Raw genomic sequence first — 25,713 nt, forward strand, 5'->3', positions numbered from 1 at the left:
GTGTCTGTGATTTTTTTTTTTTTATATATTTTTGCAGGCTCATGCTCACCAAAGCTGCATTTATTAGATCAAAATAAAGTAATAGTAACAGTAATATTGTGAAATATAACTATTTAAAATATAGCTTATTTATATTTTAATGTATTTTAAAATGTCATTTATTCCTGCATGGCAAAGCTGAATTTTTCCATTACTCCAATCTTCAGTGTCACATGGTCATTCACAAGAAGCATTTCGTGAGCTTAGAATTATAAGGTTCTATCTCCATTTAGGGTAGTTCTGAGATATTGAGCATCAAAGTTTTTACATCCCAGCTGGCAAAACTGTTATGTAGTATAATCTACTATTATAGCTCAACAAGACCATCACCCTACAGGTACTTTTGGGCGCCATCGCCGGCTTCAAATGTCCAGCCCTTAGCTCTGTGTCCAGGCTACAGAGCTAAGAGGTGGGTTTTGATTGGTCCGTCCGTGTTCATTCAGGGTTTTGATTGGATATTGAATCTACTGGAGATAGAACCTTATAATCCCAACTCGGTTTATGTTTTGTGAGATGGAACCTTTTTATTTTATTAATAACTACTAACAAAATATTTTTTTTACAAAAATAACACCACACAGGCATTAATAAACACCTAATGGATCAGATTATGTCAAAAACTCAATTTCGACCAAAAGTGGAGATAGAACCTTATAATTCTAAGCTCACGATTTGTTATTATTATCAAAGTTGAAAACAGTTGTGCTGCTTATTATTTTTGGAAACCTTTTTTCAGGATTCTTTGAATAGAAAGTTTAACTGCAAAAACTGCATTTATATGAAATATAAATCTTTTTTTTTTTTTACATTATAAATGCCTTCACTGTCACTTTTGATCAATTTAATGCATCCTTGCTGAATAAATGTATAAATAAATACAAATTACTGGCCCCAAACTTTTGAACCATAAATATAATAAATAAAGATACATGCACTCACAATGGATGGAAAGTGTTCATTAATATCTATTTTTGTTAAACATCACAAATGTATATTTATTATGCAGTGTCATGGGATATTGACAAAAACGTACTAGTTTGTATAAACTATACATAAACTATAACCTAAATATATGCATGAATGAGCTTTAAAAAGGAAAATGGATTTGAAATAAAAGTGAGAGTTACATCATATCATGTGTGTTCTTACCAAAAAGATATTGAAGATAACAAGGAGGATCAGCATCCACAGGTATCTGTAGGCCATGTGCAATCCAGCCCAAAGACAGACCAGAGACACCAGAGCGAACAGATACAACATCATGGGCACCTCTGAAGAACAAACAGCAAGAAATTGAGTTAACCTTCAATTGAGTTTGCATGATCAAATAGGTTCATTTGAAAAAAATACATGTCAAGATGGCAACATTTGAAGTTAATATATTTCTAGAAAAATCACAAGAGCTTTGCTCATCAGTTTTCAGATGCATGGATGCTGACTGTGCTATTTTGTCTCTGCTTGCAGGCACTGATGCCAGCAGCCAGGGTGCTGTTTTCAGTTACAGAGTGAGCCGGCCAGGCATGCTTCAGTTTTTCCATAGTTCAGACAAGCTTTTCACATGCAGCTAGAGCCCTTTGAAAAGCTTTCGCTCTGGCATAAGAGCCATGTGGGCACGTTTATTGACCTGGGGCAGGAGTCCAAGATGGCTGCCAGCGAAAACAAACAAACCAAAACAACAAAAGAGGGGGAATAAATATCATTAAGCATGTCACAGTAACTGTTCTGGGGTGAATGAGGACAGCCATGGGTGCAAAGTACTTGGCCCGAGAGCGTTCTTCGTGTGGGCAAACAATGCGTCCCAGTGCCAAGAGTCACTCAAGCGTACTGCCACAAAGACTTTAACCAGGCTGAGTGTTTTACTTTAACAACGGTTATGAGTTTAATTGCTGAAACATTCACTCAGCTTGAGAAGGTGGAAGAAAAATATGTTGCAAACACTCCGTAGGTCAAACCCTGAAATTCTGGCAACAACATAAAGTAATAATTTACTCAAAGTCATGGTATCATAAACATAAGTGCTAGGGTTATGCATTTTGATAATTCTGTGTAGTGTAGTGTGTATTTGAATACTTAAAGTACTCACAAACCCATTCATGCAAATAAGCAAAGATGCAATACAGCAACTACCAGTAGAAATGAGCATGTAACCAAATCACAAACATTTAAATGTTATAAAAAATAAAATGACAATAAAATAATAAAATAGTACATTTTATTTATAAAAATAAACTATTTAAATCAAATTGAAACATTTCATAACTGACTTTTTTTTGCCCATATTTACTCGCTGACACCCCAAATCAGAGGCAAATCAGTGCTCATTCACACAAGTGATAATCGCGTAGTGTGTATGATCAAAGACGCGATCCGAGAGAGGCGTCACAGATGCCTGTAAAATATTTAGCATGCCAAATACTGTATCTGGACCTGTCTGCGACTCAGTCATGCAGCGTGAAATGTGTTTAGACTAAAAATTACATCGATGATGACCTACAGCCAATGAGAAAGCAAGACACAGGGCAAGGGAAAGTTCAGGGGGAGGAGTTATATATAGTCATAGGCTTCTTCAGGCAACCATTCTCTTCTTGATATCTTTTTATTTTTCACTGCAGATCGGCACACAGACAACTTGGCTCACAAGCTTCTTGTGCGCATCATTTTAACAAGAAGAAATCCAGTCTGGCGAGAGAACTCCTGTCTCACGCGTAATCTTTATTTCCTGTATTTCCTGTAACTTTTTTTATTTTATTATTATTATTATTTAATTTTTTTTATGAGGTTAAGTGATAGCTGTCTTTTGAATGTTGTCAGGGATTCTGCATTCCGGATAAGGGTGGGGAGAGCATTCCACCAGCATGGAACCGTGAATGAGAATGTTCTGGAAAGTGATTTTGTGGCTCTCTGTGATGGAACCACGAGACATCGCTCGTTGACCGATTATATGACCGATTATATATATATATGCTTATTTATCACCAAAGCTCTCTCTATTTTTGCTGTAGATCATTAAATCCTTACTCTGCCTCAGAAGTCTGTCCAAACTCAGTTTTGTGAGGTACCTTCATGTGCAAACGCTGCCTGCAAAGTCATTGCCTGATAAGACAGCGAGCTAACAAGTCAGCTGCATACGTTTTTCAGACATAGTTTGTAGACCAGAAAGACTTGTCGGTGATTATTGTTGTGTAACATGTAACGCCTGATAATTAAACAAATACATAAATAAATGCCATTTTGTGTTTTCATGACCTTTCATTACTGTCACCCATCCCCTAATAAATCATTACACTTCTTGTATGTTACCTAATACCACTTCCTTTGGCTACACTAACACCTCATTTGTGATGACTATGTTGGCCATGTACACAGCCCGGCAAAGCTGTGGCTGATTATTAGAGAGAGGGATAGACAGTCTGTGTCATTGTTTCTTTCAGCAGGCCTTATTTGCATCCACTCACCTCCTCGACCTCCTGAGAACCCTGTTTTTTAATTCGTACATTTAATGAGGGAACAAACAAGTTCGGCTCCAGAATGGAGAACAGGTTGACTCATCCATCATGCTCTCCTTTCATTACATAAACATGGACGTGAGCTCGGCCGAGCACTCTGAGTGTTCCAAACAATAGCAGAAACCTGTATTCTCTTTTTTTATATAGCGCTTTCAGTGTCTATTTGATTTAGAACTAGAGCATCAATTCACTTATGAGACGACCTGGAAATTGAGTGAACAAGCGGAATATTAGAATATTAGCCTCTCTCTTTGATGCCTGCAATTGTTCGGACAATTAGAGGCTGAAATTAGACAACATATTAGCTCGGTTTGTTCTAGCACATGATTGAAGGTCATTAGATGCAACGGCAGATGTGCAGAACCCACATCTATTCATTGTATATTCTATAATGAATATTCATTGGTTTAACCTCAACAACACAACGCTTCCCTGGGCACGCTTACCGCATCCCTGATGACGGAAAACAATCACGCGTGCACCTGCAGACTTGTTCCCGCATGCTAGCATCTAATCAAATTAAGTGAAGCAAAACACCCTGCAAGTTCAAGAGAGATTTCAAATAATCCTCAAATTCTCCAAGCATTATTGCTGATATGCATGCACGCATGACAAAAAACAGCAAATGAGATTATAATTGGCTTTCATTAGCGTGAATAAGGGTGAAGAGAATCAGTCCAATCCAATATCCGACTTCCTTCAGGGACAAGACTTGCTGTTTGAGAACACGGTGTCCTGTGCCTTCAGTGTCTGCACCATCCCAGTGTTTCACCAGCAGAACTAATGCACAAGCATTAACATCTGTTGTGCTGGTGCTTTGATGTTAATATGGCTCTGATGACACCATGAGTGCAAAGACAAACAGAGTCATAGGCCATGCATGACTGACATGTCTCTGGGGTGAGTCAGTGGAAGACCTGCCAGTCGAAGCAGGCAAACATTATGAAAGACTTGGCAATGAAAATTAGGCCACACATTCTTTAGCTGATAGACAACACATGGCACAAGGCCGAAGTTTAACACCAGGTTAGCACAACAAAAATGCCTTGGTCATTCCATTTCCTTCCACCTGTCTTACTTTACCTGCTGTTTGCATTTGTCTTGACAGTCTTACATTTACTTTCATGATGTTCTGGTGGCTATTTACTTTTACTGATACTTTTGCCATATACACTTTGGTAACACTTTACAGTGCTCATGTTACAGTGTAACTGGATACAAGTTACCACCTAAGCCATAAGAGAGGGACACTTCCAAATATTACAAATGAACAACATGTACTTTATATTTATAATATGTATAAGGGGGCTTTCACACTGGGCACGTTTGCTGCGATTTTTCCCGGTGCGTTTGTGTTCATCTTATGTCATGACAAACGTGCACAGCGCATGACAAAAAACATTTGATGTGGGTAAATATATTGTATTTTTTTATTAATTTGGTGCTATTATGTGCAGTAGAGTGAACGACACTTGGGTCGTCATCGGCTAAAATGCATGTGCAGGTTACGTTACTTCCTGAACAAGCACACACCAGAGTCAGAATTGCTTTCACAATTGCGCCACAGTTCCAGTGCAACCGAACTCAGACCACCTTCTACAGGTAGTCTTGTGTAGTCCGGTGCGCTCCTGGGTCCGCATGCAGGTTTCACATTCATGCAAACCGTGCCCCGTTTCAAACTAAACTGCTAGTGTGAAAGCACCCTAAGAGAAGGTTTAGATCCAGTAACTTTTATCATTTCCTTAAGGCCCGTGCACACCGGGACGATTATCGCACGAGCTTATCGCCAACGTTTAATGCTTTGTGAATAAACAAAGGGCAAAGCAGAAAGCGGCAGGCGTAAAAGCGTTATTTAAAAAAAAAAAAACACCTCGGGTTAATTTTTTTGGTTTGATGCGCCACGTTAAAAACTGGCCGACCAATGAGATTGCTGCTTTTGTTCACGTGCCTGGAGCTGCTGAAGTTACAGTACCTGACCGCACAAAACGGTCTTGCCAAGCACACATTGATAGAAGACGATGAAGAGGAAGTAAGTAGACGACGAAGATGCAACGAGGCAAGATGAATGTAGAGCTGCTGGTCTGTTTGGTGTCTGAACACAAAGAACTTTATGACAAACGCCACAGCGACTACAAAAATCTCAATAAGATTATGGAGAGGAATTGCAGATCTAATAGGATTCGATGGTGAGCTGTGATAGCGCCATCTACTGTCAGGGAGTGAATTTGCGCGCCCACTCTGCGCATCGCCAGTGAAAATCTTGGGTGTGAACACAAAAACGCGTCGCAAAACATTTTGACAAATGCTGTCGATAAGCGGCCGCGATAATTGTCCCGGTGTGCACGAGGCTTTATCATGTTTACTTTTTTAATTCACATTTTGTCTTCACTAGTTCATTTAAATAATGACACATTAAAAAGTATATACTATTTCTAACAGTTACGCATATTTAAAAGCACTAATATTACATATAATCTTTCCAATCAATAGGGTTATTAAAGCATTATTTTAATGCATGCATAATTATAAAAATAGCAAAATGCTGTGTAAAATGATTTGAGAGGTGCAGTAGGCCTTCATGCCAACCTTTCCCAAATACACCCTGTATTATTGCTATAATTAATTGTATTTACATGTATTGTGAACACATTTGTAAACTTTAATTTTGATAAACGTTTCCTTTATTTTTTACTCATATACAAATTCTTCCACAAATCAGTAACATCCAACGTCTTTATATTTCTCTGTTATTCCAGCTTCTCCCCGTTTATTGTTTTGCATATCAGTCTCATCTTTGAACATGTTGTTCTCTCTCCATGTCCTTCCCACCCTCCTCTCCCTGACTGCCTTTGCGTTCCATCACTGTAAGCACATTCCAGGCTGTGGTCTGTGTGCCTCTGAAGCAGCAGGTTCCCAAACTCTGAGGAACCATCTCTCTGCTGGAATGGAACTGGCTAGAGCACTTCCTCTCTCAATGAAAACCAGGCTCTCATAAGGCCATGGCTTAAACACAAGGACTGTACGATACCTCTAATGTTTCCACTCATATTTCACAACTGAAGTGACTCCCATGCAGCCAATGTAAAGATGAAACATTTTGAGGTCAAAAACATGTGACTGAATCAACCTCACTACATCAAGTTACACCAACAAAAGTAATTTCTAAGGGTTTATAAACATAATATATGTTTTTTTTTTCTCTTTTTTCAGAATTTTCAGCAGTCATTACTTCAGACATCATTCTAATATGCTGTTTTGATGTTCAGATATCATTAGGAAGCATGGAATTAGTTTTCACTGTTATGCTGATGATACTCAGCTCTATATTTCTTCACGCCCTGACAAAACTTACCAATTCACAAAATTAACGGAATGCATAGCTGATATAAAAAATTGGATGACTAGTAATTTCCTACTACTTAATTCTGAAAAAAAAAAACAGAGATTCTAATTATTGGTCCTCACATAATAATCTAGAATACTGTCTAACACTTGATGGCTGCTCTGTCAAGTCTTCGTCGTCAGTTAGGAACCTGGCTGTGCTCTTTGATACCAGTCTTTCATTTGAAAGTCACGTGTCTAGTATCTGTAAAACCGCATTTTTCCATCTTAAAAATATATCTAAATTACGCCATATGCTCTCAATGACAAATGCGGAACAATTAGTCCATGCGTTCATGACATCAAGGCTAGATTATTGTAATGCTCTACTGGGTGGTTGCCCTGCACGCTTAATAAACAAATTACAGCTGGTCCAAAACGCAGCAGCTAGAGTTCTTACCAGAACCAGGAAGTATGACCATATTAGCCCGGTTCTGTCAACACTGCATTGGCTCCCTATTAAACATCGTATACATTTTAAAATATTGCTGATCACTTACAAAGCACTAAATGGTTTAGCTCCGCAGTACTTGAGCGAGCTCTTAACGCATTATAATCCTTCACGTCTATTGCGATCTCAAAATTCTGGTCAGTTGATAATACCTAGAATATCAAAATCGACTGCTGGCGGTAGATCCTTTTCCTATTTAGCACCAAAACTTTGGAACAGTCTTCCTAACATTGTCCGGGAAGCAGAAACACTCTGTCAGTTCAAATTAGGCTAAAAACACATCTCTTTGACCTAGCATACACATAACACATTATAAACTTCTATAATTCAATGTTAGGCTGCATAGATTAGGTCAGCCGGAACCGGGAACATGATGTACTCGTTACATCATAAGAAGAATGGCGTCTACGCTAATATTAGTCTCTCTGTTTATCCCGAGGTTTACCGCAGTCCGCCGGATCTAGATCTGATGAAGGACCTGCGCCTGGACACGACGACAGCGCAGTCCTGAAATGTCAACTAGGCTCTTCCCTGTGAAGGCCTCCCTCCCCTTCCTTCACCTATCTACAGATAAAGCGTTGTCGGGATAATTCCGGTTCACGTGGCTACGTGGAAGCGATACAAATTCTGTATTATAAATTTAAAGGCCAGACAAGTAGTATGTTGAGGGTTGATTTGTAGGGAAGGACTACACACCTGCGCACAAACGCGCATACCTATAGACTGAACTCGTAAACATCAGCGTTTTCACTGGTTCGCGTTTTTGAAGCTTGCGCAGAAAGAACTTAAGAGTTTTCTGTTAAAACGGTGTCGCGTTAGCGGCCCCTAAGTTAATAACTAAGTGAATCAATCAAACTAACTTTAGCTGGACAATAACTTTATTCTAGAGCTGCTATAAAGCCAAAACAATCTCTGTTACTTTAATTTCCTATTATCAATGTAAAGCTGCTTTGGAACAATCTACATTGTTAAAAGCGCTATTAAATGAAGATGACTTGACTTCAACAAACATTTCTTATTCTAATCAATGTTGAAAACGGTTATGAAATGTGATAATTTTTTTTTTAAGGATTCTTTGATGAATAGAAAGTTCAAAAGAAGCTAATTTTTCAAATAGATTTTTTTTCTATTATAAATGTCTCTACTATCACTTTTGATCGATATAATGCATCCATGCTGACTAAAAGTATTAATTTAATATTATTATTATTTAAAAAATCTGTAACACTATTTTGATGGTCCCTTTTGAACATTCTGTTGACTATAAGTAACTTTGTAACTACATGTCAAATAACTCTCATTAGAGTATTAGTAGACTGTATGCTTAATATCTGCTAACTCTTTATTGTGATGGGTCACCAACAGACATTCTACTGACTATAAGTAACTTTGCAATTACATATCAACTTACTCTAACCATAACTCTACCAGTCTACTAATACTCTACTAACACTCTAAAGAGAGTTAGTTGAAGGTGCAACGTTACTTATAGTCAACAGAATGTGTTAAAGGGACCATCAAAATAAAGTGAAACCAAAAAAATCGTTATGACCCCAAACTTTTAAACGGTAGTGTCTATATATTAATTAATTATGATTATATCTTATATTAATCTAACATAATGAGAATGTGGGAAAGTGATATAAAACTGTACCGCACTAAACAATGGAAACTACTTCCTACAGAAAAACAAAATCCACTGGAACATATCAACCAATCAGAATCTATAATTCTGACATAATCATGTTAAATACACTGGTAGTGCTCTGACAGAAAAACAACACTGGGCATTTAGGGTGAAGTCATGAAAATAATATGTAGTGGTGCTGAGATATTCATCGATTACAACGGATAAACACACTGTGCAATCACAACAGACAATTATATTATTATTCCAAAGTTGAAAAAGTTTTCCTTGTTTCTTAGGAGGAGAAGAGCCTCAGCATGAGAAGGCAAGCACTGAGGACCACTGAGGGAAGACAGCAGGGCCCAAATGTGAGACAGATCTCTGGCTCCTGTTTAAGATGCCAAAGCAGCTGTCACAACACTCAGCTGTGGTTCGGCTCAGAGGATGAAAGACCTCCCTTTGTCTCCCTCTTGAGTGAGCTAACATCTGCCTGGCCAACAGCTTCAATGATACGACGAAAAAAACACCAAGTGTTTCAACTGGAAGAGACATGGGTGGTTGAAGAAGAGGATCTTGGTAAAGAGATGAAAGAAGAAGAGAGTGGGAAGGAGCTGAGATCTTCCAGTAAATCTGCTGGAACACCAGAGGTGTCCAACAATTTTGAGAGAAGTAAACAAAGGCTTAAGATGGAAGTACATACTAGATCAACACACTCTCTGGAACCAAACACTTGATATCCTTGTATGCGTGTGCGTGTGTATGTACGTGTGCTTGTGGGTGACATTTGGACATCCTGCTCCTTCCTCTGAACTGTGGGTGTGGGGAGCGTGTCTGGCCTCACGCCAGCGCTCTGACCAGACGTTCCATACAACATGTTCTCTGAAACCTCTCTAGGGAAAACTAATAGAATTTGCCATAAAAAGGAGGATGGATAGAATCTACAGCAGTTCCAGTGACCATTAAAACAGAGGTGAGATCACAAAAAATAATAATAATTATAAAATAAAATAAATATATCAGATTTGTCTGCATTTAAGAAAATTCTATATACAAAATAAGTTGAATATTAAAAATACCATTTAAAAAAACAGTAAATTAAGCAATAAGGTGATATGAATTACAGTAATCCATTTTATAAATCTACTCATTAAAAAGTCTTTTTCAACATTAAAATGAGATGCATACTGCCCAAAAAGTACATTGCTGATCATTTTCAACTCAGTTTTCAAACAAAATGCAAGTAATTAGATGACTGTTTTCACCAAAACACATGGATCCAGACACTAGACCTTGGGTCAAATCCTGGGAATGTTATGCAACAGGAGAATAGTGTTAGTGATATAAGCAATAAAGCAAGGTCATAAAGATATGAGATGCAGGAGGGTGAAATGGACATCATTTAGAAGCAGCTGAAATATGATAGTGATAAACAGTGATTTAGAACCATGTCCGTATGACTCTAAGGGCTGTAAACGAATTATGCAATCATGCAATTTTGGGGAATATTATGCATGACCCAGGGATCAAGTGTATGCACTGCAAGTCATTACTAAGCAAATACAAAGAAAATATAGAGTCTGAACACTGAAAACATATGGATACTCTTTCAGATCAAAATCCATTTTGACTATTTTGTTCACAAAAAACAAAAGAATATTAAATAGGACTGAGCCAGATTAGATCTGGTTCCAAGTACAATTACACGAAAGGCTCATAAAAAAGTCACGAGTTCTCTCCCTTTGTTTACTATGAAAACTTGGTCTGTATCGCAAAGTACATCTTGTACGGCAATCAGTCGCAGCAGTAGATTCTAAGAACAATTCATTTGACTTAGGACATTGTATCATTTTCAAATAGTCTTCATTTTCTTAAAATAGGCTTAAAATAGCCTATGTTTATAGGCTGGGCTATAAAGCTAAACAGCAAATACAGGTTTTCAAATGTTCACCGATGTTTTAGGCCGGACTTTGCAGTTATGTCTAATGACTAACCATGAATCAGATCATATGTCAGACCAGGCCAGTTGCATTAACTTAGCCACTATGTTAGGACTGTCTTATTAAGAACTAGTTCGACCAACTAGCAGTTATCCAAGGGGTAATCATTCTTACTTTTCCAAGTCAAATTATACCGATCTACCTTTTTAGGTAAGTGACTTTAAAAAGTTATGAAAAAAATAGATGACACTTTTAAAGTCTCCTAGTCAATCATTTTATCCTTTAAAACTCATCTTTGATCACCAAAATTACGTATTTAAATGTTTTTTTTCTTTGAAAAAAAAAATCTTCATGCCTTAAAATAGCTTGAATGTAACTTTACACCCTTGCCTCATTTAGTATACGTGGTCCTATAAATATGCAAATTAGCCCCACCTCCACTCACTCACACCAGCTCAGAGATCCTCTTGTTGATGATCACACGCTGTCGTGATTGGTTACAAGGTAGTTTGTGAGGTCAGAAATACCAGCGATTTCAAAACGTGATTTTGAGACAGTTCACTGCAGTTTTAAGGAGAAAATACTCAGCAATGGTGTTGACTTGTGCATTTGTAAATAATTAAAGCATATTAAAAACACCACATAGACATATAAACAACAATAAAAGCTTGATTTTTTACCACAGGGGGACTTTAAGACTAAACTGGCCACATTAGCATAAAAAAAACGACAACACTTTACAATAAGGTTCTATTAGTTAAGGTAAGTTAATGCATTAACAACGAACACTACATTTGTTATAGTATTTATTCATCTTTGTCAACAACTGTTGTTATAGCTTATGTTAGCTCAGGCCTATTAAATGTTAAAATTAACAAGAACTAAGAGAAAAAAAGTATTTTTCAGTTTTAGTTCATATGTATTCATATTGTATTCTTCAAAGCCCCCACAGCGTACAATCAGTGAGCTATTGCAGTCTTACGTCACCACATAAACAAGCCTCATTAAAAGAGATGAAGGATTATTCCTGAGCCAATAAGGCTTTACTTTCCAATAACATTACTGCACTGTGAAAAAGCACTATTCTCTTAAGATAATGTAGAACAACTGCAAAAGCCAAATTAAATCTTTAAATAGGGTTGAGGTAATTATCTCCTCACAGGCCTTGGAAAGAACACCTCTGTCTCTAGCTAGCGTCAGAGACTGACAAGGAAGAGAGGAAATTGGTGAATAAAGTCAGTAATTTTTGTTTCGTTTTTTTTGCGTACAAAAAGTATACTTGTAGCTTCATAACATTAAGGTTGAACCACTGTAGTTACATGGACTATTGTTAATGATTTCTTTACTACCTTTCTGGGCCTTGAGAGTGGTAATAACGTTACCACTCTCGGATTTCATCAAAAATATCTTAATTTGTGTTCCGAAGATGAACGAAGGGCTTACGGGTTTGGGTGAACTTACTCTTTAATATCTTGGCTCTAATGTGGTTCTTCTGAGGCTGAAAACCCCTATAGACATTTTAAAGAGCACCTCAGAATATATCAAAGGCAAGTCACAGTCAGATTTAACTACCAGTTTAGAGATGCAAGTGGTCATTTTATATAGTATTTATTTTAAATATTTATTTATTTTCATTTTATATATGTATATCGTTTTCACAGTTTGATATATCTGAAATTCTCAGTAATAAATGCAATGCGTTCACAGAACCCATGTTAAAACCATGCATAATTGAATTACATTTTAAATAAACTAGGAATTGAAGACTCATGTGATTGAATCCTTCTTCTGGCAGTAAATCTGGATGCTACGGCTGTGGCCTTAAGGCAATGGGTTGGCCTGACGATGTCAGAACTTTTTTTCTCTTTAAAACCTTTCTATATTTACTTTATATCTAAATTTAGCTTCCAACATGTCGACCGGCCCACCGGGAAAAGTTCTTTTTGCTCGCTGTGGCCAGTTCATCCCTGTCCGGAGCTGAATGTTTGGTTTGACGTGTAATCAAGCAGTAACACACCCTGGCAGAATCAACATCTAGAAGAGCCGCAGAGTGTTAACAGGAAAGAGCGAGTTTACTAGATGCATATATATCTGACTGTGCTTCTTAGATAGTCGTTAAACACATCCGGCATGAAGGAGCAAATTTGCAGCATAATGCATTTGCTTACGTCTGTGTGTCCTGCAATATGAAAAAAAGCATGAGTGGGAGTTCTACAGTGAGGTCATTGTGTTTGCGAGCAAAGGGTGGGCTGACGGTGCAGCCCTCTGTAATAAAGTTGAGTGGTTTAGGATTAGCCCGCTGTGCTGCGAGCATGCTCGCGCACAAAGAGGAAAGCTAACATTGCACATGGCAACCCTTGCTGACCACCCACACGCACACTGTACAATGCCACCATTTAAAGCCCAGAACAGCAGTTACGGGTAAACAATGAAACCATCACGGTGGATTAACAAGTGTTTAACATGCTAATTGTACAAACATTGGTTGGAAGGTGCTGATATTACACTTTGAAACAGTGGTAATTTTGAGACTAAACATGAAGGTGGAGGTTGTGAACAATAAATAGATAATCATCCAGTAGAGAGTTGACATACATATTTACTCAGCAGTGGAGAAGTAAGTTACACAAGATTTAATCCAATGATCTACAACCTGTTCAAAATTGCTGAGGGCACTTTTGAAAGAAAGGAAAGACTAACAAACCATCATTGAAAGTAATACATTATTTGGAAGGAAGTGCAATATTCCTGAAAGAACAGCCCAGAGCAATCTGATGATTGCTTAACAAGACACTTTCCAAAGGAAAGCACCTACTCTTAGTTTACTTTCAGTTTCTCTGATGATCATGAGTTCTTTACTTTAAAAACACCAGTTTCTTGTAACGTGTTCACTGCAGTGACATGTTCTTGCCATGCTTATATGGTAGGATACCTTGAGGCTATTTATTGTGCAATTTGTAAAATTATGTATAAAAAGAAAACAAGCTTACACACCTGAGCTGTTTGTTCGCCCTCGGTAGACGTCATCATAAGCCTTCCACTGCTGAGTGACCTGATACGCATGGATGAAAATCACCAGCACCCCTACCAAACAAATGAGAGGAACCAGGGCGGCCGTACAGAGAGCGGCATATACATTTGGGATGAAGCACCTTCAAAGATGACAAGAAAGACAAAACAGAAAATTAATATTGTCAGTGCACATAAAGAGGATTGGAACACAAATGTATTATCAGGTTTATGGTTGTGTGTTTGTGTATTTAGTACTCCATGAAAGAATGATGGGCGTCCTTATGAAGTTTTATGAATGTTGTCTATTTTCATGTTTGAACCACAAAAACACAAATTAAAGATGGAATATCCTGATATTCTCTCTTTCTGTCTTTCTCGGACTTCTTTCCTTCTATCTAAGGAATTTCTTCCAGTCTGCATTTGTTTTTGTCCTGTATGCAGTTATGAAGTCTCTGGCTGGTATTTGGAATGGGAAAGCTTTGGGAAACTCAACCCAGAGTAATCTTGTTATGACGTGATATGTATCAAAATAAGCAGCAGTTGCATTCTGTTCACAGGCCTGGCATCTCCCAGTCCAGAGAGAATGGACAAACACAGTCTGGGCTCATTTCATAGAGAAGAAATGGCACAATGTAGCCATAATAGAATTCAGAGCATTTGAAATGCCTGTAGGAAAATAAACAGGTCATTTTTCACTAGACTTCATCTGATTATAATTTTGAAACGCCCAGTTTAGTATAATAGCCTATGCCTGTATATCTGTCACACAGAAAACAACACACATTTTTGAAATACGAAATAAACATGTAGTTCAGTTTCTAGTTGTGATACCTGTTTCTTTTTTCTTTTTTTGCGACACAGGTCAGAGGAATAATAAAAAAAAAAAACTCTGCAAGGTCTAGAGATTTAGAATGTATCATGCACAAGACACTGTAAAAGACGAGAGACACAAGAACAAAAGTGTCTGTCTAGTGCATGTTTACTTAATAATGGTGGAAAATCAAAGCATTAAAATGCAAAAACGTTACAACCTTACAAATGTCTCAGTATAGTTTTATCATCATTTAAATCATACACTATATTGTTAGTAAAGGTTTCTTGCACACACACACACACACACAAAAAACACTCAAAATGTATTTTTCATGACCATTTTGCTCCCTCCCTCACTCCAGTGTTGTTAAAGTTTACTGAAACTAAAACTATTAAAAGTAATTTTCACTAATTGAAATAAAGCTGAAATATAATGAAATCTGAATATTAGATGAAAAACTTAAATGAAAATGAGAAATGTTGCCCTGGCAGACAAAAAAACTAAAAAAATAAATAAAACTGAAATTAAAATATCCAAAAACAAATAAAAATGGGGAAAAAAAAGCACATAACAAAATGTTACTAAAATTAAAATTACTTATTAAAAATAAAACTACTATAAAAATAAAAGCTAATTAAAAATATTGTAATAGTTGTACCACTACATGGTGCCGATAGTCATGTCACCAGTTTATATTTATACATATGGTGAGGTTTAAAGTGTGTTTAAATCTGACCTTTAAACTAATGTGTTTCTATTACTATCAAGCATTTGACTCTTCCCGGGTCACAAAAATTTCCCTATGAACGGGAAAAGGCGAGAACTGCGGTGGCCAGTGAGGTGACATCATTTGTTTGCTCTTGGAAAGAGAGATGTTTGGCTTTCATGAGTCATCTGGGAGTTTACTTGCTAAGAGCTTCTTTGAGACTGGGTGAAGAGGAGTGTCCTTAGTCTTCTGTTATCACTACAGGCTTGGCTGGGGTGAAACCGAACGTATGCACAGTCACAGCTTGTGATCTCATAAACACAGAGAGGCTAAAAATAGCAGCTCTACCCGACTTACCAACAACAGACCCTGACCACACACAATCAATTAATGTAAACTGGGCAAAGAAGAGTTTGTGTGTGTGTGACAGAAATTGCTTACAATACATTAACACAGGAAATGAGTAACTATGAGTCCGAAACAGTGACAAAAATGTGAGCTTTCATGTTTGTGGATGCATGAAGTGAATCTGTTCCAGTGAATATGAGGACAAATTTGTTACATGAATACTGTATGTTACAACCTCCCTTTAGAGACATTTAGGGATGTCCTAATAACGTTTTTTTTCACTCTACAAACTATTACTGAAAAGTACCAGTTCGTTTGACATTCCTACTCTACAGCATTTATTATACACAAATGTAAAACTGTATGGTATGGCCTCATTTAGTAAATGTGTGTATGTGTGTGAGAGAGAAAGAGAGCAGATTTTCACAAACTCACAGATCTCCTTGTACCAGGCCATACACACTATGGATGCTCCATCCAAAACCTCCCAGCAGGACCACAACCAGAATGATGATGACCAGAGCAGGAAGTCCCCAGCTGAGCAGGAAGTAGAGAAGATAGCGTCTCTCTGTGTGCTCATCATTCATCACCAATATCTGCCAGAAGTTTATGGCCTGGGAAAGAAAACAGAAGTGTTACTAAATAAACAAATGGAAACATGGCCGTGTTACAAACAAGCCTGATTCATAAAAAAAAAAAGGATGGTTGATTAATGTTCTGATAAGACTAGTATAACTGATCCTACTCGCCCCTCTCCGAGTGGGATTCGAACCGGGGTCTCTGAATTGGGAGGCGGGCGCTCTAACAAGGAGGCTAAAGACCGCAAATTAATTAAAGACCGTGTAATTAATTTCAGTAACTACTAAGACTACTCGTTCAGCTAGCCTACTTTATTTTAGGCATTAAGGTACTTCAGCAAAGAGTTCAAAATCAACATTGAAGTCCTAGGTGGCACCTTCATCCATCAATATTAACTCCATAAATGGATAGAAACTGCTGCAGCTCTGTTTTGCTGTGCTTGGAACTTGGATAAGAGATGAAGAGAAAAGCAAAGCTGGCAGGACGTTGTATTATAGCTTTTGGGTGTCCAAACACGCTGCAATCCCTCTCCAGTCTCTTTGTAATTATGGAAGAAGTTGGCACTACGCCTGTCTCGCAACTTCCATTGCTCCGGTGCTTCAACCGTGGCAGTTTATGGAGTCTCTGGGATTTATTTTAGCACAGGCTAAAACATAAGTCCCTGTGCGTAAAAAGAAACTCTTAGATCAATAGTTTTCATTGATAAATTGAAACTTTTAAAGTAGGCATGGAATATCTTTCCATTGAAGGCTGGAATACACAACATGACTTTTAAAACATATTTGCAGTCAGAAAGAGTCAATGGTGTTGCCAAAAGTGAGAACCAGTCTGCAGTTTCTGGGCAGTCGGAGTTGACAATTCATGTAGTGTATGATGGACACCGATTGTTTTATCTTCAGACTATGATTCCATCTGGTCTGAGGATATCAAATATGTCTGATATTGAGCCAATTTTAGAACTAATATTGTTTTCATTTGTCAAGCATCTCCTAGCAACGAGGTGTGTGTTTCTGTCTGAGTATGTTGTGTTCAGAATGTCTTGAAAATATGGTAGAGTATGGTCCTCAGCCCTTTAGTGTATGATGCCAGATTTTCTCTGTAACCAGTTACAAATCTGGCAAGTGTATGACATCTAGCATTCGTACAAATCTCTTTGGATTTGAAAAGTTGTGTAGTGTATAGTGTCTTGAGCAAACAAAGACAAAACTTTGTTTTATACCCAGATTCTCTCAATTAATTTAGAAAATTAGGTACCAGCAAAATTTGCACTGAACACAATTTTTCTGGTGCAATTCCCCATCTTGTGGGTCAGTTCTAGGTTGTAGAAGATGCAGCAGACTACCATAAACTGGATTGTGGGTGGTTACTGAATCAGAGAAATTAAAGAACAATGAGAAAAGTGTAAATGAATTATGACACATCACATAAAGTGAAGTTGTATTACAAGCTATTATGCCAGCTGTTTTGAGATAAAGACAAGCACATGTTCAAATCATTCTCTCCAGGATGCAAATACTTTCCAGTCTGAATCACGATTTACCTTTCCCACCAAAGACAACTTGTGTGTGATTTATTCCATGTGTGTTTTCATAAACTCACGCCCACTTCGGCACATCAACACACTCACATAAACATAGTGTCATACATATTGGCCCTTACACTTTTGGCCCTTTCACAATTTATGGCCCCATCAACCTAAAACCATAGTCGGTTAGTTTATTTCATGTTCTCTTGCACAATCTTTCAACACCAGTTCATCAAGTGCCAAAAGAGATTACATGCTCTATGTAAACTGCTAAGCCCCTGGTGTTTTTCAGCGTCATTGAGAAAAACAAGATAATCCCACTATGTGAGCAAAACAGTCTTTGATTTCAAGAAGTTCAATTTAGGTGAGAGGTTCCTCCAGGGTCAGTGCTCGGTCCTATGTCTTTTCAACCTCAACTGCCACATGAGCCCAGATGTTTGTGTTCTGTGTGGGTCTTTGGGGGATTAAAAGCTGTGTTCTTTTTTCATTGCATTAAGCATATTCTGGCCAAATCCTGTTTTTGCTTCTGGAGAACAAGACGACCTTCACAGCTATGAGTGAATTGACTTCCAGAGACAGACTTCCTTCTGTGCTTAGAAGGGATTACTGCACAAAGGAAAAGAAGAGAGCAGGCAAAAGGGTAACAGGTCCAGCAAGAGTTATGCGATGGATTTTCCAAAGGTCTCTGAACAGCTATTGCAGGTGTGCTGGAACACCTTCCTGCAAAATCATGCGTTTCCTAACAGATTGAACAAATCCCATTCCTGAGCTGATAATGGGAAGTTATGATGTTCAACAGCAAACATCATTTTAACAGCATACATGTGTTATTTTGCAGAGGCCAATAAGTGTTGTTCTTTTAACACACTTTTAACACACACACACACACACACACACACACACACACACACACACACACACACACACACACACACACACACACACACACACACACACACACACACACACACACACACACACACACACGCACAAAAAAAAAGATGCCTGCATTAGTAATTTGCCTTTTGATACAAGCTTCCTTTTCATGGTGTTATTATTATGCGAAAACATTTCCTACTCATGAGCAACAAGTCAAATACCAAAGGCCTTTTAATATTTGCTGGATTTTCAAAAACTCTTATGAGTGTATGTCCTAATCATAATTACAAATACACATCAGAGAGAAAAGTGGAACCCAGAAACTAGATTTATTTTTGATTACTTTTGAAGTTGAGAGTTTTTGAGTAGTTGAGAGTAAAACCTTGTCAGGCAGTCTATTGTCTGAGGGCAAGTTCTATAAAACTCAAGTAAACAATCATGGCAATGTGTGTTTAATGTAACTTACAATTGTGAAATGTTTATCTCTCTGTAAGTAAGTTAATCGATTAAACAAAAGTTTGTGGCACACCTTTAAATGATCTGTAGTAAAAACTTTACTCTGAAAACTTCCTGATCTCACCTTCAATTGGTTAAAAGGATAGTTCAAAAATGAAGATTCTGTCATCATTTATTCACCTTCATGTTGTTCCAAACTTGTATGACTTTCTTTCTTCTGATTAGCACCAAATATGAGGTTAATTTAAATTTTTCATTTTGTTGTGGTCAATGCACAAACTTGCTCCACTGACCACACGAGTAGATGACAAAAGGAAAGTTTTACCTGTATGAGCATCCAGCTGAACTGGCTGAGGTGGAAGTAATGGAAGAAGAGGCCAAGAGTAGCGCAGCTTTCCTCCGAGAACATACGTCCCCGGAATGCAGACACCAGGAAACAAATCTGAGAAACACAGAGTGACAGATACATCAGCAGAGACCCTGGGGTCCTCATCTACCCGGCACACACTCAGCAGAATACACACATTCAAAATGACAGAGTCTACCTCCGAGTCCGAGAAGAGCATCTCAAAAGTCCAAGGTTGTTCCTAAATCATTTATACTTCTAATATTTTTGATGCATATTTAAAAAGCTTGGAGTGTGGAGGACTGTTACATCACACTGCAGAATGGACAGCCAGAAAAAGCAACAGTTGATAAATCTGTGTGTGTGTGTGTGTGTGTGTTTGTGGATCTACAACAAATTATATCCAGTATATTCTATAAGATTCTATATTCTGACAGCTGACCTTATATAGTTTCCTATTTACAGTTAGCCAACTAGGGCTTTTTTGATTTGACAGATTCCAAGAGTCAATGTACTGTACACGTCAGGAACAGTGCAAAACCTTATCAAACAAAAACAACTGGACAGTTTCACCTTGTCTGCGACCTCTCATAACTGTATTTGTGGAAACATAAAAAAAAAACTGGCAGCCATCTCTCATGTGGAGGGCACTAGGTAACGGTCTGTTCTGTGAACAGTGTAACCCTTTCAATGCAAACAACACAGTGTTTTTTCAGCTAAACTGAGAGTCCCTGTTGGGAAACCCAAATTAAGGGGAAACAGTGTCTGTGGAAATCCTATCCTGGCTGCTGACTAAAGGGAAATATGGAGTCACTACAGCCGAGATGGCATTAAATGAGGTATTGTTGGGATAAAAGTCAGGAGGGCAGCGAGTGGTGTGAAAGGGATGTGTCAGACTCAGAGCAGGAAGGAAAAGAGAGCTGGGACGTCCGTAGTGTGCAGTGTCCATCGGGTGCATGCTGGGAAGCGTGATTCTGGGTAGTCGTGAGCTGGCGTGGAAACGCGGTAATGAAGCCAAAAAAAGGTCTGTACCGAATGTGTGTTAGTTAGCAAGGTCATGGTACAATCTCATAAACAAATAAGCTCAAATAAAGCCTCGCTCATTCGGACATATTCATTTACGGTCTGTCATCACTTCATTTTGTGACCTACATTTGCTTTGTATAAAAAACAGTGTCAAAGATTACTGACGTAAATTATGAGAATTTGCAGAACACAAACATTAAAGGTTATTTTTGAGGTTAATGCAAATCCTTTTTGGGTCTGTGTGATATTTGCACATATTATTGAACAGAACTTGACAAAATAAATATATATTTTTTTAAATAAATAAAAATATTTATACTTTATACTACTTAATACAGAAATAGATTAACTTAAAGATTAACTAGATTAACTAAAGAATATTGAAAACAATGAATCACTGTTTTCACAAATATTAAGCAGTACAACTGCTTGTAAAAAGATATTCAAAATAAATGTTGTCTTGAAATGTTGTCACCAAATCAGCATTTTAGAATGTAAATATAGAATATAGATCCTTGTATCCACTTATCCTTATACATATTACTGTGAGGGAACATAACTGTTCCTAACTTTTCTATAACTCGTATGGTACCTGTGAATGTCACTAATATGAGTTACCCAGCAATATTGTATACATTTCACACGACTGCGTTAAAAACTATCTATCTAGACACATACAGTATATTCTTCATAAAAAAAAAGAAAATAGTGAGAAAAAGAAAAAGCTTGAGAAGACTGGATTGGTGGCCGGCTTAGCAAAGGGTAATTTGTTCACAGGTCTTCTTCTGTGTCACAGTACAAATACCCAATCACATTTGAACTAGAAACTCATTACAGACTCTTCAGTGCCACCTTCATTAATACACACTGAGGCAAAGCCCATGTTTTTGTTCCTGTAGTCGTCCCTAGGGCGCACAGCCGGTGAGTAAACAGGGAGGAGATCTGATCAGGTTTCCATTCAATATGATCTGCTCATGCACAACCACTCACACGATCACATCAGTAACACTGGATGCTGACGGCAGGAGAGCCATCCCCCCTCCAATAATAACCTTTCTGGATGGTTCTCTGGCCCACGATTGATCCCGTTGCCTTATGTAACAGAAGACACATTCAGACAGACTTCTGAACATAAGCTAAAAGTAACAGCTGTGGGTCAGTTCATCAAAAACAACTTGTTCAGGTCATACATCAATCTACATCGGGCTTTATCACTGGCCCCAAGCCAACCATTTATCCTGCAGTAATGTGCATAAATACAGGCAACATGGCTCCGACTTACATAAACAGCTCCTGATTAATAAGACATCAGCACCTCCGGATGGCCTCCGATGACATAATCAAAGCTGTATGGGGGATCACGGTTCACTTAGAGGCTTGAGATTTGAGAAGGGTGATAGAGAGCCAAAGTGGAGATTAGAGGACCCTGTTCTGGGACCAGTCTGGCCTGGGGAGTCAGTCCTCAGGACCTGATACACTTGATAATGTGGACCTACTTATCCTTTCAGTAGTCACTGAAACCCATAACAGGGAGTGGCAGAAACCAGACCATTCAATCTGATACGTGTTGTGTTTATAGGACGGATATACTGCACCGCGCTGTACCATAAACAATATGGGTGTAAACAGTACATGTGTGCAGAACAGCTAATATCATCATGAGTTACAAATTAAACCCACACTGTACCTTTTTAATAACTGAGTTTTATATTTGGAAGTGAAAAAAAAAATAAAACTTCCAGTGGAGCAAAATACACTTACTCTAATACATTTATTATAAAAAAGGGCAAACATGTCTATAATAATAATAATTTAATGAAGATTAAATATTTAAAAAATATATTAACAAGGCTATATTATGCCCTTTTACAAAGTCTTGATTTTGTTATTGGTGTCTACTAGAATCGGTCATAAAACACATTATTTTTCACTTATTTTACATTGTTGCAGCACCTCTTTTCCAAGTCTGTCAGTAATGCTCTGTTTAGTTCCGGTCTCAATGCCCCTCCTTCGGAAAAGCGCAATGAGCTCTAATTGGTCGGCCGGACCAGTGTGTTGTGATTGGTCAAGAGCTTCAAACATGTTTCGGAAGTGTCAAGCCCTTTACCATAACCGCGAGTTTCAACACACTACTAACGCAACTAAACCGGAACTGTTCCTTTTTTTGCATATGATCTGGGCGGGAATTATTTAAATGAGGAATGTTGTGACGTGTACGGAAGAAAATTCAAGACTTCAAGGTGTTTCAGGGAGTTCAGAAAGAGTGCTTACTATAACACTATTTATAGAACGTTCACTAGAGTGTTACTATAACAATACTCTTTGGAGAGGACTTACTTTGCTCAAACAGCAACATAACACACTAAAGAAAGTAAAAAAAAATAATAAAATAATAATAATAATATAAGTGAGGCTAATAAGACATAAAAAAAAAAAGGTTTAATTTTAAAATAATTTACTGTTTGGTTTTTAATTTGTAGTGCATCTTTTGCAAATGACACTGTAACAAAATGGTTCAGGAACATTTTATGCCACGAAGAAAGCAGAATGTAATATTCAGCATAAAAAAATAAAGAAAAATAAAATGACACTAACTGCAGGTAAAAGCAAGACTAAATGAAAAAATGTCACAATGTTCTCTAAGGTCAATTGGTTCCTGATGAGACAGAGAGACAGTATCAGAGAGGCCTGCCATTATGGAGACTGAGAGATGAGTCACTCTGTATTATCAGCTTTCTAATGACAGTGCTGGATTAGCGCCAGAGTTCTACAATGTCACTGTCTTGTCTGACCAAACAGACATAAATTAGCTATTGTGAGTTGTTTGGTTCTTTGTTTGGTTGCATTATGGCTGTGATGTGGACAAAAAAAAATTCTCATAGCCTATTTTTCATTTGCATCAAATTAAATAGCTATCTACTTTCACTAGGTCTATGGACCAAGACAAAAACGTATAGATTGTACATATGTACAAACATATATATAATGTCAATTATCTGAAAAAAAGAAAGAAATCTTAATATCTACAGTTTAATTCAGCTAAATGTGTTATGATTTACATGGTGTCTAGATAATTTTCCTTAAGAGACAAATAACAGAGATTAGTTATAAACATTTAAATAAAAAATACTCTTTTCAAGTATGTCATGCTACTCTTTTAAATAACTGACACAAAATATTCAACTTTTTTTTTTGTGAGTTGCTATGGGAAAAAAGCAGCTGGAAATGTAAATGTACTTTTCTTTTCTTTTTTGTAGCTTATCCCACAGTCTCTACAGATATGCCCTATCCGGAGGAAGATACTGCGCTTAAAATAGCCATACACCATGCATTAAAAACATTATGCCCTGAATGACAGGCGGATGGCTTGGGAACCAGACATATTAAGTGAGAATGACAGCCCAGCAGGAGCAGGAGAGTAAAAGCTATACTTCAGCAGTTGCTCTGGTTAAAAAGCATCTACTGAAGGACAAATCAATATAAAACAACACTAGAGGTTCTGAGACCTATGCATCTGCTTTATCTATGTCATTGGTCTTGACACATCTTCTACATATTAAGGCCAAAATTTTGTTTTCTCATGATCTCAACATAATATAAGTAGTTTTCTCTTACAAGAAAGAAAATGTATGGTACATCACTCATAACTTCTCTGTACTGTTCAGCTGCATTTAATGGCATCTGTCAACCATGTAGACCATCCTGTCACAGTTGGCAGGGAATGGAACTGACCACATGACTACAGTATGTATGACGATAAACTTGTTGCCTCCTTCTCAAGTGTCTGACGCTGATTTGTAAGGGAAAAAAACAACAGAGCTATATTAGCTGGAGTGAGTCCCTGATAAAAGTAAAAACTAATTTGCTCAGCCATCTTGCAGCAGTATAATTAAGCTTAGAAATGGCTTTTGCTACCTTTTGTTTTCTTGAGATCATACAGGGTGATGTGAAGGGAGATAATAATAATTAAAATTGGATGGGTCTCTGTAACCTTTTAAAACATTAAATCTTCTGTAAAATATTTAATGTGCAAGTGGATTTTTACTCCATTAAAAGATACATTTACCTGAGAAGCAGGTAAATGCATTGATCTTTGCAGTCTACTGTACCCAGAACCACTCCTGCACTCCATCTGTGTGCCTTTGAGTGCTACTATATATAGATACTGTGTTAGTCACAGATGCACCTCCCCCCTTTTCTAGAGCCGACTATAAAGGGGCCAAGCAGTCTGTGGCCTCAAGCTAATTTCCACACACATCAGTCAGACAGGTAAACCTCAGCAACAGCCCCGTGGGCCTTCGTGTGTGAAACAAACATGTGTGAACATAATCAAGAGCAGACCGGTGATATACAGTATCTGCGTACAAGTCACTCAAACAGCTATCATCACCAGCTGATGGAAATTTGTAGTGGTGAAGTGAAGAGAAAGAATTGCAGGGTAATAATATAGCAAAGATTCGTCTGCCTTCCCCCTCAGAAGGGAGAGCCGTCTAGGCTGTTTCCTGCCTGGAGGATGCATATGTGTTTATCATCAAGCAACAAGAAAGATATATATATTTGGCTCAAGGTATGTGTGTTAGTCACTGTCTCGAAGAATAAATCAATCTCTGTTCCACTGATGGTAGGTATTTGGAAGATGACAAGTGTGATTTGAGCATTTTCTCTGAAGAGGAACATCATGTTATTACCATGTTTTTTTAGACATGGAAAGCACAGTAATGCCATGGTTATTTTTATGATTCATTAACATGTACAGAACAACAAAATGCTGCATCACTGTCTTAAAGTCAATCGAAATTGAACAAAAATATAAAAAGATAATTCATTGTTGTGTCAGTATTCTCCTTACTGCATTTTAGATCATTTTAAATGAAGATATTTTAATGTTTAATGCTGTGGGTTTAAACCCAATTGTATAAAATAGAGTGCATTGTGTTTTTATTGTTTGATTTTATTTCAATATATTAAAATATAAATATTTTTTGTGTCAATATGCTATAAGTTAATGCTGCCAGCTATCATCCTAACTGATTTAAACCGTTCAGAATTTGTTTGTTTATCCGACAGAAAAAAAATATGGC

General features: G+C 37.6%; 1 protein-coding gene across 1 annotated transcript in view; it reads right to left on the bottom strand.

Moving 5' to 3' along the window:
* adgrv1 (adhesion G protein-coupled receptor V1) overlaps nucleotides 1–25,713 on the bottom strand; it is a 161,439-nt gene that overhangs the window by 10,442 nt on the left and 125,284 nt on the right. The window contains exons 84-87 of the mRNA XM_084413365.1: nucleotides 19,586–19,702; nucleotides 16,257–16,435; nucleotides 13,936–14,093; nucleotides 1,189–1,310 (exon numbers count right to left, since the gene is read on the bottom strand). Coding sequence (XP_084269491.1) covers nucleotides 1,189–1,310; nucleotides 13,936–14,093; nucleotides 16,257–16,435; nucleotides 19,586–19,702 — 576 coding nt within the window. The remainder of the gene's footprint in view (nucleotides 1–1,188; nucleotides 1,311–13,935; nucleotides 14,094–16,256; nucleotides 16,436–19,585; nucleotides 19,703–25,713) is intronic.

The sequence above is a fragment of the Rutilus rutilus genome, assembly GCF_951802725.1.
Source record: "Rutilus rutilus genome assembly, chromosome: 7".
NCBI lineage: Eukaryota > Metazoa > Chordata > Actinopteri > Cypriniformes > Leuciscidae > Rutilus > Rutilus rutilus.